At 36.5% G+C, this 16,175-nt stretch overlaps 3 protein-coding genes and 1 long non-coding RNA gene across 4 annotated transcripts; all 4 read right to left on the bottom strand.

The window, feature by feature from the left end:
* Positions 1–3,373, bottom strand: LOC18789691 (plant UBX domain-containing protein 2). The gene is made up of 3 exons (XM_007222595.2): positions 2,077–3,373; positions 1,137–1,415; positions 1–554 (listed from the first exon to the last, which is right to left on the bottom strand). The coding sequence occupies exons 1-3, from the start codon at positions 2,992–2,994 to the stop codon at positions 297–299; spliced, it is 1,455 nt and encodes a 484-aa protein (XP_007222657.1). The 5' UTR covers positions 2,995–3,373; the 3' UTR covers positions 1–296.
* On the bottom strand, positions 9,168–9,987 carry LOC18789142. The gene has a single exon (XM_007226053.2). It carries the CDS (start codon positions 9,867–9,869, stop codon positions 9,477–9,479), a length of 393 nt encoding a protein of 130 aa, XP_007226115.1. The 5' UTR covers positions 9,870–9,987; the 3' UTR covers positions 9,168–9,476.
* Positions 10,509–11,578, bottom strand: LOC109946697. Its single transcript, XR_002269788.1, has 2 exons — positions 11,395–11,578; positions 10,509–10,933 (listed from the first exon to the last, which is right to left on the bottom strand). It is a non-coding gene; the product is annotated as an uncharacterized LOC109946697 (long non-coding RNA).
* On the bottom strand, positions 12,622–15,513 carry LOC18792464 (cysteine-rich repeat secretory protein 12). Its single transcript, XM_007223140.2, has 3 exons — positions 14,451–15,513; positions 13,282–13,425; positions 12,622–13,140 (listed from the first exon to the last, which is right to left on the bottom strand). Exons 1-3 carry the CDS (start codon positions 15,187–15,189, stop codon positions 13,130–13,132), a joined length of 894 nt encoding a protein of 297 aa, XP_007223202.1. The 5' UTR covers positions 15,190–15,513; the 3' UTR covers positions 12,622–13,129.

A 16,175-nucleotide genomic window follows, 5' to 3' on the forward strand; every position in this document is an offset into this window, starting at 1 on the left:
TTAACACCAAATAATGACTTCATCAAGATTAAAATGATCAAATTCATCGTACAGACATTTTGGTATTTGGTCATGCACAAATCAAGATCACAGAAAATACATACTTCATCAAATGTGTGGTCAGGTCTGGTGGTATAAGGTGAAAAATTGATCTCCAAATACAATCTGGTTGAAAATAACAGTATGAGTGGGAGAAGCATATGATATGAAGATGCTGAGAGGTTCATACCAAGAATGGAAACTATAGAATCATGTCTCAGGGCTGCAGCACAGGGGGATATATGCAGCTACAAAGCTTATACAGGAGCAACAGCTGAACCACTTGTAAGTGGTTCACTAATCTCAAGGAGTTCATTACACAGCCCCGTGAAAACAACAGAATCGGTTTCAATAGGTTTAAACTTGACAAGAGCTGAGGGGACCAAATCCTCATCAGCTAGTGTTGCAGCTTTCTCCCCTGCTCTAGGAAAATGAGGGATCACCCGCCGTTTGATAGCTACAGGATTTAACAGCTCAAATTCCAAACTAGGCTCTTTCAATGCCGAGCTCACATACTGGTTCATCAAGACCAAGCAAAAATTAAAAAGAAAAACTTTTTAACTTAGTAAACGCAAAAGTAAATATTAACTTTGAAGCCAATTGATTATAACATATCCTTTTCTTTGTGTCTTCATTGTTTTCCCCTTATTTGGGGCTGAATACATTATAGTTTTCTAACCAAACTTGTCTTAAACGTCGAAGACTACATCCATTCATACATCAAAGACTAATCATAATCTGCAGGATAATACATAATATTAAAAATCTGGTCAAAATGTAGATTTCTATAGTTGTTGACAAATAATACGATTTTTGTTTCTTAAAAAAAAAAAAGAAGAATGGTTTTATAGCAGGCAGTTTTAATAAACCAAGGGAGAAGCTATGGGGAAATAGGAATTAGTAATTCTTATGAAAAGAACCACAACTGTATTTCAAATTATGTCACTTGTTCAGAAAAGAACTAGAAACAACATATCTATATATTTACATGTATGGTACTTACAGCATATTCATTTTCACCCTGTTATAAATCTAAACTACACTCATAGAATCAAAGACAACTAATTAAAACATTAGGAGAATGGTGAAAGACTAACCTCATATAGAGAGCTAGTTGACTCCCAAGGAGAAAAAACACCCTGGAGCACCACTCCATCAGGAAACTGGATCCGGACAACAGTTCTTCTGTACCTGTTTTTAGCAGCTTTTGCCTGCTTTTCCTTGTATGACCTTGGGATCAACATCTGCGAATCTTCAATCTTCTTCTTTCTCGTTTCAGCTTCTCTTTTTAGTTCCATAGCTGACAGGTTATAGAAAGATTCTGGTAGCTCAATTCTTGCTGCTACACTTTCAGAGACAGAAAAGAAGACCTTGGTCTGAACAACCAAAAATTTAAGAGAATCAGAAGTAGTTAATTGAAAGAGAATGGATGAGACATAAATACTATAACAGGAAGCACTAAACAATGGTAATACAAAATAAAGGAAGCTTTTAAGGTTATTACACAGAACACACTTAGAATGGAGTTCAGTGTAACCAGTTTAATCATTTGAAAGGTTGCCACAAATTCGGAAACAAAAAAACTTAATAAGGACATTGGACGAGAACAGGTTGTCTGTGCAAAGTAGATGAGCTAATTGTGACCATCAGTCTTTCCAGCATGGTAATATCATCATCTAACTTGAGTTGTTGGCTGCAGTGCTTTTCCCATCATTTAACTGGATTTTTCTAACGATATTCTGATCTAAAATTTAACATACAATAATATCCAATTCTTCCGGAGTGTGCTTTGATTTTCTTTGAAAATGAAAATGCAATCCTCATACCTGGTGAATGGGACGAACTATAAAATATTTCATAAATTTTAGCTTGTGGCCAATAGTACCAACGCTCAACTAAGTGTTTCTTACATTTCATACATAAATTTATAACTTTCAGGGAAGATATGTCGAGGCATATAAAGTAGATGATCATTAATTACTGCCATAAAGGACAAAATAAAGATGAACAAGTGAACACCATCAACGGTTAACATACCTGGCGGTCGACCTTCTTTGGTTCAATCTGTTCATCCACCTTAGGTGTATCAATTGATGGAGAATTTTCGATCTTTTGAAGTTCTTGTACCTTTGGTGGTTCCAGTAACGCTATTCCATTTTTCATCAAACTAATTTGTTCCTCCGAAGGGACCTCCATCATTGCCCACATCTCCCCTTCCTCCTCTTTCAATTCAAACCCCACAAACTCCAGCAACTCAATGCCTCCCACAACCTCACCAATGGCCTCCCTTATCTTTGGATTACTCATCCGAATCTTTCTGAACTTCACGTTCTCCGGTTCCTTAACTATATTCCTCAACAGCCTAAGAACAACCTCCACCGATCCTGTAGCCGGATTTCCTGAGGCAAAGGTGCCAATGCGAGCTTCCAATTCACTCCGAGACGACCCAACCCCGATATCCTCCGACCCTGAAACACCAAGACCCTCTGCACTTTTATTGTCCACCGAAGTATTAACACAGGTATCAACATGTACGGAGACTTCGTCTTCTGACCTAAAAGATTGGCCGCAGATTGGACATTCGTAGACATTTAGCGTATACCCATTTTGGGATCTCTTCCCCGGAGTGATCAGAGAGTCAAATGGATCAAACCCATTTTCTTTGCGATTAGGCTTGGAATTATTCGAAAACTCCGGCTTGTTCTGATCAAGATTCTGTGTTTTCTGAGGCGAAGGCTTGGGATTTGGCGAGGCAGCCGATGAACTAGAATTTGAATTTGAATTTGAAACGGGGTTGGGCTTGGGCTTGGATTGGGGAGCCTGCGATTGGCGGAGGAGGGCCGAATTAGCGGGACCTGATGAAGACGACCCCAAGACTCTACCTTGGCCCTTGAATTTACCAGAGGATGAAGACGAGAAGGGATTCTTGATGAATTCCTTGAACTTGTCACCCATCTTGATGTTAATTCGGCAAGGTGTTCAAACAGACACAAGGAGAGAAGCTAAAACCAGAGGTTTGATATATGAAGCAGAACCGGAAAATGATATTAGGGTTATAAGGGGGTTTCTTGATCAAGGGAATAGGGGTTTGATGAAGGAAGGAAAAAGTCGTGGTCAATTGGATTGGATTAGGAATTAACAATCAAGAATTATAAGAGCAGGAGTTGCTTGGATAGTTCCGTTCTTGTTGACTTCGCTCAGCCGCGGTTCATTGTCTAATTTTCCCCGCCAAACGGCATTTCGTCCTTAACGGCCGGGATTCCGTCCCCGTCGATGTATTATTATTTTTACTTCTTTTTTGTGTGAAATCCTTGTCAATGTATTTATTTAATTAATATTTAAAATGCAATTTTTATTTAGATTTTCTATTTAAACCCCACACTTCTTTTAGTTCACTCCAGTTTTTAATTTAAATTTTTACAATTTCTAAGAAAACTCAACTATCTTTCTAAACTACCCTTAAATACACCATAAACTGAAAAAATAAGAACTAAAAGAGATTTTCTATTTAAACCCCATAATTTTCTTTGTTCCCAGCAAAAAAAAAAACACAAACAAATGAAACCCCAAATCCGAAATTTAATACTTTCTAGAGAAAGAGAACAGATTTACCTCTCTCCAAGAACTGTAACTGGAATTCTAACACTTGGGTATTGTTGAGAGAGAGAGAGAGAGAGAGAGAGAGAGAGAGAGAGAGAGATAGAGAGAGTTTGTAAACAGGAAGTTGAAAGGAAGTTTCTAAAACTTAATATGAAGAGTGGTGGGGTGTGTGTGGTGTGTATAGATGTACTAGGGTTAATTATTAAGTTGGATGACTTTTTTTATCTTTTTACACAATAATAAAACTTACAGCTTAATTATTTAAGTATTTGGGTGAACAAAGAGAAATGTGGGGTTTAAATAGAAAATCTCTTTTTATTTAGCCTTGTGCAAGTTTTCTCTTTATTGTTTTTTTGGCCCTTTGGCCAATCAGATGTCAGTTTAATTTTTTCAAATTTTCTTAACTCATGTTGCAATATTTCATCGTCACCCGGTTTATACTGAAGCAATTGGATAACTGCCTAACTGTGATTCATATTGAAGAAGGAGGCTCCAGATGGATGAGCAGACTGGGGGTTTTTATATTGATTATTCCAGTTATTTTTCCTTTGATCTTCCTCCCTATAGCAACAAACCAAGTTCAATTTCTGATTTACTTTTCAATTTTCAACATGCAATTACACATATAATACTATAAAAGATAACGGGTTGAGTGCTTCATTCAATCCAAAAGCCATAAAATTACTATAATGCAAGACATTTGAACCCTGCAATTACATAATTTCAACTTGACCATAATAACCTATAAAGAACAAAATCACACTATTGATCACCTTCAAAATCAACCCAGAGGCTAATAATACAACCAAGCTTTGTAGATCCTTGACCAAAATAAACAACCGCACGGCTATATTCAGTTTTTAATTATTTTTTTAAAAATATATATATATACTCCTTTTTTCTAATTTTGTTTTAAAAAATATTATAGCTGCACGGCTTTACTTTCTGACACGTGGCGCACAGGCGCTAGATAGTATAGCCGGCCGGCTATACTAGATTTTTTTATTTTTTTAAGCAATAGTTTTTAGTAATTTTTTAAAAAATAGTATAGCTGTTGGGCTTTACTTGTGTGACACGTGGCACCTAAATGGTGGTGCGTCCTTTTTTATATATATTAATGGTATAGCCGGGCGGCTAGACCTTAAAAACGAATATCTATTTTTTTTTAAAAAATAGTATAGCCGGGCGGCTATACCTTAAAAAAGAATATTTAATTCAGGAAATTTCGCCGGTATAGCCATGTGCCGACGAAATTTCGTCGGGAAAGGTTTTTTTTTTTAATTTGAAAAATATAAATTTAATTTCTTTACTTTTGTTTTTTGGCATGCTTCTTTAATTTAATATATGTAATTAAGTAAGATCTTAGACTTTTTAAATTACTTTAATTAGTAATTATATTTTAATTATTATTTGATATAAAAAATATTAAAGAAAAAGTGAATAAAATAATTTATTTCTATTTATTAAGTCTATTGTGAAATCATTTGGGTGTCTTAATTAAATTTCTCCAAGCCCAAGAGCCCAATCCATTACTATTACGCCATTACTCGAGTCTCTATTTCGCCTTCTTGATTTTTTACTTACAGTTATTACCAGTATAAATATTTTAGCACTTTTACGTTTAATAATATATTATACATGTATTTCTCATGTTTAATACATATGTTTTTTACAAAAATTTCAATAAGACACACAAAATTCTAACATATTATTGAATAAAAATAATATATTTTTTTAAAGGTATAGCCGGACGGCTATACACAGTTTTCCCCTAATTTTAAAAAAAAAATAGTATAGCCGGGCAACTATACCCGTTAATACACATGTTTTTTTTTTTTTTACAGAAGTTTCAATAATACACACAAAATTCTCACATATTATTGAATAAAAATAATATATATTTTAAAAAGGTATAGCTGGATGGCGATACTTAGTTTTTCCCTAATATTTTTTTTAAAAAATAGTATAGTTGTTGGGCTATACGTGTTTTTTAATTTTGTTTAAAAAATAGTATAGCCGCACTGCGCTACGTTTTGACACGTGGCCCATAGGCGCTGGTTGGGTCTAGATATATATATATATATTATATAATAGTGTAGCCGCCCAGCTATATGTATTTTTTGTGAATTTTTTTAACAAATAGTATAGCCGATCAGCTATACTCGTTTTTCCTAATTCTTTTAAAAAATAGTATAGTCCCGTGACGTTACTTTCATGACATGTGGCACCTACGTGCTGGGCGCGTCCTTTTTTAAATCTATAAATAGTATAGTCGGCCGACTATACTTTAAAAAAAAAATATTTAATCCTAGAAATTTCTCATACATAGACCTGTGTCGATGAAATTTCGTCGGTATAATTTTTTTTTTTTTTTTGTAATTTTAAAAATATATAATTAGTTTCTTTACTTTTGTTTTTTGGCATGCTTCTTTAATTTAATATATGTAATTAAGTAATATCTTAGCCTTTTTGAATTACTATAATTAGTAATTATATTTTAATTTTAATTTAATAATTAAGAAAAAGTTCCCAAAATAATTAATTTCTATTTATTAAGTCTTTTGTGAAATCTTTTGGGTGTCTTAATTAAATTTTCTCCATAGCCCAAGAGCCCTATCCATTACTATTACCCCATTATTGGAGTCTTTATTTCGCCCTTTTGATTTTTTACTTTTTCAAAGTTATTACTTGTATAAAGGTTTTAGCACTTTCACGTTTAATAATGTATTATACATGTACACACGTATTTCTCATGTTTAATACACATGTTTTTTTACAAAAATTTCAATAAGACACAAAATTCACATATTATACACATAATTCTCAGCATTTTTATTTATAAATATATATTATTTATATTTATAAAAAGTATAGCTGTTCAGCTTTATTTTTGTGACACCTAGCACCTAGGCGATGGGCGCGTCCTTTTGTTTATATATAAATAGTATAGCCACGCGACTATACTGTTTAAAAAAAATATTTAATCTGATAAATTTCGTCAGCATAGACCTGTACCGATGAAATTTTTTGGGGAGAGGTTTTTTAAAATTTTAAAAATATAATAAAATAAGCAAGAGGAACAAGATAAACCTTGTAAAATTCAGCAATGCGGCTCAGCTTAATGAGCTTTACCTGAATGAATCACCAGCAAAGGATCGTTTTGCAGCATCAACATCCTCTTTCTTATTTATTGGTAGGACAAAAGGGTCACGATGAGCAAGGGCAGCTGCAATTGTTAAGGCAGGATTCAGGCATTGAAAGATAGAACCCATTAGAAGCATCTTCCCAATGTTTGGATCCAATGGTAGTGTGCAAAGATGGTGACCTGTCATGTAAGATTTGTCAGTCAACTACCAGAGCTGATATTCAGTAGAGACTTGCATAACTGATACATACCAAGTGGAGTAAGCCCCTCCATGTCATCTAAAGCTCCAATGGTTTTGAGAAGTTCGATTGCATTTTGAGCAGCATGAGGATCTGGTGGCTGAAGTGCCTTAGCCAAAAAAGACCCAACAGCTCCAAGCTGCAAACTTTTGATGTGGAGGCATAGCTCTTGCAAAGGTGTTAGGAGAATTTCAGGTAACTGATATTGGAGCATTGCATCATGGATCATTTTTGGATATAGTCTGTAACAAACTCCAGGCTGCACACGGCCTGCACGGCCTCGCCTCTGGAATCATCACCAAAGCAATAAAATTTAATAAAATGTTTACTTTGACAAACGATAAATGGATCCAGCTTGGTAGAGTCTCAACAAGTTTGACGTACGGACGGATCCAGAATTTTTTTAGTATATGTGCAATTTTAAAAGGATAAAAACTCTTTGTGGATTGAACATCTAAAGATTTTTACCTAAATTGACCTTAAGTCCCTTCATACATTCATATCATACATGACAAATTGTTTTATGTAAAAATATTGACTAAGTATGAAAAATGATTTTTTTAAATAATTATTTTTTCAAGATAATTTTTGACGGCTTTTATTCCATACACATCAAAGTATATATTTACTTAATGAGCCATCATTTTTAGCCTAAATTGTATTTTACACTAAAACCGATATTTCATATTTTGATTTGGTGGGAATTTGATTTTCTAGTAATTTTATTTGAATCCAAATAGGGAATACTTCCTTATTTTCACTGTAAACTTAAGTAAATTGAGTAATATAAAAATAAATGAAAGTAAAAAGACAAAGACATTTACTTAAATGCTGAAAATGGAAATAAGGTAATTTGAAACACCAACAATGGTTTTTCTAGCGAAAGGAGATGCAGCTGCACCTCCTTGCGCCTTAATAGTTCAGTCACTCACCCCAACACCTTTAAAACAAAAGAAACCATATTGGAGCTTTGTGTTATTAGCTAACGCAGATGAGGTCTAGGTCGATAAGAATTCGCAGGACATTTTCGACCTCATTATCATTGTCAAGGTGAGCAAAATTAGCAAAGCATCCACGTTGAACTTTAGGTAGCCACCCCAGCCAATAGTGATCTGCAATCCGCACTGCAAATACATGATGTCTTGCAATATCTGTTCCTCGATACATAACTTCCAGTGAAAATATATACTCCCATTACAATTATTAACCATATTATACACCAACAATAAGGATTGACTCAGAATTTTACAATCCTCGATACATGACTTCCTGTGATGTCTAACTAGCCTTCCTCCTCCAATACAGGCCAAACCTGGATATCTAAGAGCATAATCTGTTTCAAATATTAATCCAGGCCAAGCCAGGATAGCTAAGAGCATAACCTATGACAAACGAACAAGCTCTAACCAGACACAAATGAGTAACAAAGCAACTGCATACAAATGTTATTTTGAAAAGAATGGCTTTCCACTTTCCAGACAAGCCGCAGCGAAACCAACCTTCTCCAACTCCGTACAAATGGAGAGGATTACCTCTAGGCTCCAGGTTTACAAGATCAATACAATGTACAATGACCTGTTGCATGACCAACACAATCAACCGCTGCCTTAGTCTTAGACTGCAAAAACCCCTTTTTCTCCCCTAAGCAACCAGCCAGATTAGTATGATTGGCCTCTCTGCTTAGCAGGAGGCCGAGCTTTGGAATCAGAGGCCTCTTTCTAGATCTATATTGCCCTACATGTTATGACATTTTCCTCCCATCAGCACAAGGAAAACTTCCCTATTCCAGATGCAGGAACCGGTTGCACCTAAGTTTCTCCCCATCAGTACATACAGCTTAAAGATTGAAATAAAACCAACATAATTCTCAAGTTGAGAGGCTAAGATGTAAGCAGAGACGCAGAGAGTGAGTTAACACAGCCAAGACCCAGGCATAGAATGTTATTATGCAGACATAAAAACAGAAAAGCCTGCCGGTAAGTTGTAACTTGAAGCAGTCTCAAATTGATTGTGCTTGCTTAATCTATGGCACCTTAACTGCTAATAATCTACACCAACATTTATAACAGAAAAGGGATCAGTCCCAGACTGTTGTTGTTCACTATCAATACCTAAATAGCCTATGTATCAAGCATAATCCCAAATTAAATCTCACAAACCCAGATGCATATTAATCCGAACCAATGTACAGGACAACTAGTTGGATATATAAGCACCACATACCCTAAAACTCAAAGATCAATAATACATAATTATAGGGCAAATTTCCACAAATTCACACACACAAAAATCCCTAATTTCCAAATTCACGGACACATAGCAACAGAAATTTCAAAATCCGATTAAAAAAGAACTGTAGTCAACCCAATAATAATGTCTCCACCACAAACACAAAATAAACCTCAGAGCTCCACATCTAAGATCTAACAACAACTAAAACTTATCGAGTCGACTCAGTCGCGATTCTTCAAGCGTTCGACGCGCTGGTTCAAATGCTCGATGCGGATGACGAGGTGGGTGACGGTGTAGAGAAGCCAGTAGAAGATCAAGGCGGACGCGATCAAGAGCGCATTGCGCTGGCTCTTCATGATCGACTTCTGGTGGCGGAGGTGCTCAGAGGGAGTGCACGAGTCGCCCTCGCAACTCGGCCGAGTCTCGTACTTCCAGTAGATGTCCATCAGCAAGAAGAGGCAAAACGGCACCACCGACAGAAACGGTTTCAGGAGATTGCGGGTGACGGCGACGAGGCCCTTGCGGAGGCCGTCGAGGCCCGGGAGCGTCAGGAGCAGGACCATGATGGCCTCTGCAGCCGCGGCGTATCCTAGCACAACCCACTCCAAAGCCATCGGATCTCAGTTGCTTGGTTTCGGTTGGGTTTGGGATTGAACGAAGAAATTCTTTGCTTCGTGATTAAGGACTTTCTCGCCTTCTTCTCTCTCAGCGCTATTTATGGAGGACAGGAAAAAAGTAATATTTCTCGATAAAGTCGGTTGATTGATGTTTAGGAGGTGCGGTGGAAGGCCGACATGTGGCAGACTTGTTACTTGGACTGGTGGACATTCGTGATACAGGTGGAGACCTTTTTCCCAGGCCCCAAGTCTTCTATGGTGCTTTTTTTAGTCATTTGGCCCAACCCATGTTTTGTGTTATGGATACGAATAACCCAATAACCCAATAACCCAATTTACCCAACCCAAGTTTAGTCGTTTGGCCCAACCAGGTTCAAGTTTATTAGTACATGTTTTGGATATGGATATAATAATGGGAAGTCTCATACCAACCCAAAGCCCTTGTCTTCCCTGTTGCCATATTGAAATAATACTGCATCACAAGGCCATTTCTTACTTGTTTTTTCTTTCGTTGCCTTTTGAAGTCATAAAGACCCCCATAAGAAAAGACTATGTATGTAAGCGTGTGTATATATATTGAAAATACCTATAGAATGACTTAAAACACTAAAAGAGTAAAGTCTACATTTTGAATAGTTAAGAGTAATACATTAATATATAAAAACACGTCAAAAGGATTGATACATACATTGATATATAAAAACACGTCAAAAGGATTGATATGTATCAATCCTCTATAGTATAGAATGTAAAAATAGATAAAAACACAAATTATTTTACGTGGTAAAACCCCACATTTGGGGAAAATTCACGGAACCTGATAGTCCAAGGCAAATTCACTATAGAACGATGATTATAAGAAGTATACAAACTTGTCCTAGACACTCTAGACAACGTACCAACTTCTTCGTAACTCAACTTCTCGTGGGATGATCTTTCGACATTTCTTATGTTGAACGCAATATTGGTCACGATTGCTTCAAGCTCGCCGGAGTTCTTCCAGCTCTGCTTATGTTGAATTTAATACTAGTAACGATCGATTCAAGCTCACCGGAGAAAAACTGCCACAACGGGTGCTCTCAACCATATGAGTCACCGAACATACAAATGAATGCAATATGAATACAAAGATAATTACCAAGATAATCTTACTCTTGATGATTTATCCTTCTGTAAAATAAAGCACATCAACTTTCTTTTGTGAATATGAAAACTCAAGAAGTACTCTAATCGTTGAAAGTTGTTGAACGAATGAAAACCAAACCTTGCTTTTTATAAGGGTTTTCAAAATTGGAAACAAGATCAATTACTTCCTAATCAACATATTAATTTTTCAAAATCAGACTAATTGATTTTCAATCAAAGAAGATTTTTAATGTTCAAAACTAGAAAACAATTTATAAAATAAATTAATTTTTCTTAAAATAAAAAGTCTTCTGAATCAAAATGTTAATCAGATTTTGAGTTTGAAATAATGCTTGAAATAATACAATGAGGATGCATGATTGAATGAAGAATTTACCTTAGTGATCGTTGGTTGACATATAAGGCTTCAAAGCATATCTTGGAATTTTGACAGCCACCATCACAAGTTCACAACTACTTTATCATATATACTTAGTCTAATTTGTCTCTAGGAAATGCAAATCACAAAATCAATACTAACATATATATATATATATAGAGAGAGAGAGAGAGAATACAGTTTTAGAACGAACATCATTGAAATGGGGTTTCTGGCAGCTTCGTTGTCATTTTCATATTACATACACAGAGCAGTTGTTTAGTACCCTTTTGTCGCATCCGTGACACATCACTTTGAACGAGCCCAACAATTAACAATTAAAAATGAAAAGAAAAGAAAAGAAACTTGCAAATATGCCTCGTGGAACGGACAGAGGGTGAAAATGTTGTACATGTTTGCGTAGAAGATGCTCTGCTTAATTTTCAGGCAATATAAAGGTCCACTTGATTGATTAATCTAGTCTGCTGCAGGCTGCCCCTTACAATTCAAAACGATTCTAATCCGCCCCCTTTGTTTGTCATGCATCTTGTCATCTTTCTCCCCATATTCAGGGTCACCATATCTACTACTCTCCTTTATTCATTTGTTAGTTTAAATAAATTATATTTAAAACTCGCATTTTGTGCGCACTCATAATTTCTTTAAAGAAACTAGTACGATATTATATTAAGAATCAAACGCAATAAGAACATCCTTGATGAAATCAGACGGCAATGGCTTCGAAATACATTCTCTGCATATGCATATTATATGGGGCAGAAACGGTTGAGATATAGGAAGCTTCATAAAATTATCCAAAGTAAATTGGGGCAGAAATGATAACTCCTAGGCTGGGCTAAAAGCAAAGGGATAATGGATGAGAGAGAAGGTTGATGAATTAAATCCATGCCAGTTGTGCCTTTAAAAGCATATTATATATATCAGTGAACCTTGCCTTAATCATTGTTAGGATCATCATTAAATTAGCATCTTCGATATCCAATACTAGCTTCTTTTTACCAATTCTATGTTCTTGAATGTTAGGCACCAAAGTCAAATATGCACAAAGTTACTTTGGTTAGATGAAAAGCTACACGATATTCTACTGCTTAATCTCTCATTCATATATATATAGCTAACTTCACCTAACAAAGAACCAAAAACAAAAACGTACAAAATCATACCAGCTGCAATGAGATTGAAGACTGGAATTACAGAACAAATGGACTTTGAATTCGCATGAAATTAGATGAACATGTCACAATTTAATTTTTGATTAAAATCAAAAGTTTCCCATCCCACTCCATATATAAAGTTATCAAAAGTTTCATAACACCCAACAAAGACAATAAAGAAAGAAAAGCATCACAAAGTGTACTTTTTCCACACAAATCTATGATGTTTCTACACATTATTTGTAAAACAATCTAATTAAATTTGTCAAGACTAGTTAAGTGGAATGGAACTGTGTGGGTGCAAGGAGTAAGGAATCTTTGTGCCTTTTCTTCTTATTCATCAAAGTTTGATTTCACTTGTTTCAAGGTACCTTTATGGCTTTATCCATATACATCTTTCTATCTACCCTCGCAATGCTTCTTCTTTACAAAAGGAAATGTGCCAGAAAGAAACTTCAAATAGCCATGGAGGGGAGGGAGGACAAAAGCTGGGGCCAACAACTTAGAATTGAAGCAAAAAAGGAGCCACCGAAAGCCAAATGAAATTACCAGGGGTAGAAAGAAACAGCTGCTGTAATTTATTTACCACCTGCAAAAGAATTAATATATAAAAGAAGTGTAAGAGTTTTGACGGTGTATATATACGTGATTGCGGATAACAGTGCATGGTTGTTGGGGGTATAGACATTGAGTGGGATTAGAGAGCAGAGAAAGAGAATATATACTGTACATTTTTCCTCCTCGCACAAATACTTTCTGAAGTAAGAAAGAAACACGACGAGCAGTGCAACCCCTGCTATGACTCCAATCAATATTGCAAGTGTCTTCTCGAGCTCATCATCATCATCATCATCATCATCATCGTTGTGATAATCTGAAGCAGAAAAACATCAAACCATAAGAAAAAGATACCATCACTTTATCTTTATGCACAGCAAACAGAATAAAGTAGCAGTCAATAATAAAAACTGAATTATGAATGAATGAATGAATATGGTGATTTGATCCAACCTTAATTTAAAATTTTGATATTACTAAGTGTAATCTGTTTCTTTCAAGCCTAAACAGATTATGCAGTGTTTGATTGATACTTGATTTTCACCAATGTGGTAATTTTAATATAAGGAGGCTCTGTTTTTTGTTATCTCATCAGATTCAAGCACTGAGAACAAAACTTTTGGATACCACTAGCGCCATGGTATTGGATTCCTTTTATGAATTCCTGATGAGGCAGAAATTCAAAGTGGGGGTCTCTTTGTCCCAATTGAGATGCACAAATTATTACAACTATGAGCTTTTGAAATAGCTTTTTTGTTACACAAGAAAAAGTCCAATTACTTGAGTAATGGAATTTTCTTTTGTTTCTCTTTGCATGGCTCAACTATCAATTAAAGAAAAAAGAAAGCACGTTTATATTCATACACAATATGAATGAACTTTTTAAGGCAAGGCAACGAGCAATCGCTGGACTCAAGAACTGCAAAAATCCATTATCCATCAAAAGCAGAGGAATATAATAACTTAACCACTCTGGAAAACTAATTAAGTACTTCTAATCACTACCAAACACTCTACACACAGGCATAAATAAAGTACATCAAACCAAACCCTACTCACTGATTAAACAGGGTGACAAGGATTTTTATAATTGCAGCACTCTTCTAGTAGTAGTCACACACACTCTTATACATGCACAAAAAAGGGCATAAAAAGAAAGATGAATTTACCAAAATAGCCAATCCAGAGACGTATCTCACGCGTAATACTACTACTTACATGGGAATCTTGGTAAATTCGAATTCTTCAAAACATAAAAAGTTAATTTTCATTTTAACCAGAGAGAAAATAACCAAACCCCAGAAAGTGGAAACCACCATCCGGGGTGGCGAAACTGCTTACCATGACCGCCGTTGGTGTGGTAGCCACCTTGCGAATAGCGCGCGTAGCACTTAGCCAAGAACATGTCCCCCCACGCGCTGGGCCCACAGCCTGATTTGAGCTGCGCGATGGCCTCCGACAGACAATCCTGGCACTCGCTCGGACTCAAGTCCCCGACACACTGCGCCACACCCTGGACATTCCCGGAGCCACTCACCCTGTACGGCCTGTAGGTCCCGTCTCCGGTCCCAAGATACCCCAGCACGGCATCGCGCCTGGTCAACACGTCCGAGTCAAACCCAATCGACTGCCCACATTTCTTGATCACCACGGTCTTGTCCTCCACCCCCAAGAACGTCGAATTGTCGTACTTGATAAAGCAGCCCTCGAGCTGCAACGCGCCGCCGCACGAGTTGAGGCATAGGTTACCGAGTTGACTCACCGAGCGGGCGACGCATTGGGCGCAGTCATTGTTGCTGAGGTCGCCGCGGCATTGGAAGAGGCCGTAGACTGTGTCCTGGGAGGAGGAGCCGGGGATGGTGAAGTTGTTGTAGGTGGTGAACATGGCCGAGTTGACCAGGGAGGTGAGGAGCGAGTTGACTTTGGACTCGTAAGGCGAACCCGGGAGGTATTTTTGCTGGGAACAGCCCCCGAAGACGAAGGAGTTAATCGCAGAGGCGGATGGGGTTGCGAGGAAAGAAACAGTAGCGAGAAGGAAAACCCAAAGAAACACAAGTGTTTGATGAGAAGTTAAAGACATGTTGAATTGGGTTGGAGGCAGGCAGCTCCTCTAGCTAGAGAGAATTTAGAAAGAGAATTTTTGAATATGAAGTGTATGAAAGATATTGAAGAGGTTGTTGATGGGGTGCTGTCAAATAACAAATATGAAAAGTTAGAAAGGCATAGGCTGCAACACTCTTTTTCTGTGGGTGTGTAGGTGTGTGTGTAAGAGAGAGAGAGAGAGAGAGAGAGAGAGAGAGAGAGGTTGCTTTGCTTTGCTTTGAGGTGAATTTACGTAAGGGGCTGAGAAACTTGATTCTCGGGGTGGGTGCGTATGGTATGTTATGTGAATTATGAATTGGTTATGATTGGGGTGGGTGCGTATGGTATGTTATGAGAGTGTAACTGAGTCATCAGTGGTTAATTGGGAAGTTAAAATGCATTATTACGAGTACGAAAGTTAGCGATGAGTGAGTTTAAAAGTCAATTATAGTTGGGGGGACTGGTTTTGGTTGACAAATTGACCACACTAGCCTCAAACTATTCTCTGTATGACTTACCTACTTCTACTAATGATTCTGAATAATAAGGTACTTTGGGCATTAAATTTATATATATATATAAATTATTTATGAAATTATGAATGTGTGAGATTAGCAAATGAAGCTCCCATGAACACAAGTGTAACGTAAGTTATAATTTAAAGCTTTGAAAATGATTAGAAAATGATTTGTAAAGAGTATCAGTTGAATTAATTAATAATTAACTTTCAACTGCTCCTTTAATTAAGGTAGGGCTGTATTATTAATTGACTTTCAATTTCAAATCAACGTACGCCTGCGAGTTTAGGTATATATGTATGACGACTAAGGAAAAAAGGAAAAGAAAATTATGTTCATTTTGTGACTTGAGATGCCCTTTTTTTTCTAGCAATCATTCAACGTTTACCACAACATAAATTTATTAATATCCGGAAGGTTCATGAAGAAAACAACATGAATGTATTGAGCGAGCGCATATAAATTA

This window comes from Prunus persica, chromosome G1 (genome assembly GCF_000346465.2).
Source record: "Prunus persica cultivar Lovell chromosome G1, Prunus_persica_NCBIv2, whole genome shotgun sequence".
NCBI lineage: Eukaryota > Viridiplantae > Streptophyta > Magnoliopsida > Rosales > Rosaceae > Prunus > Prunus persica.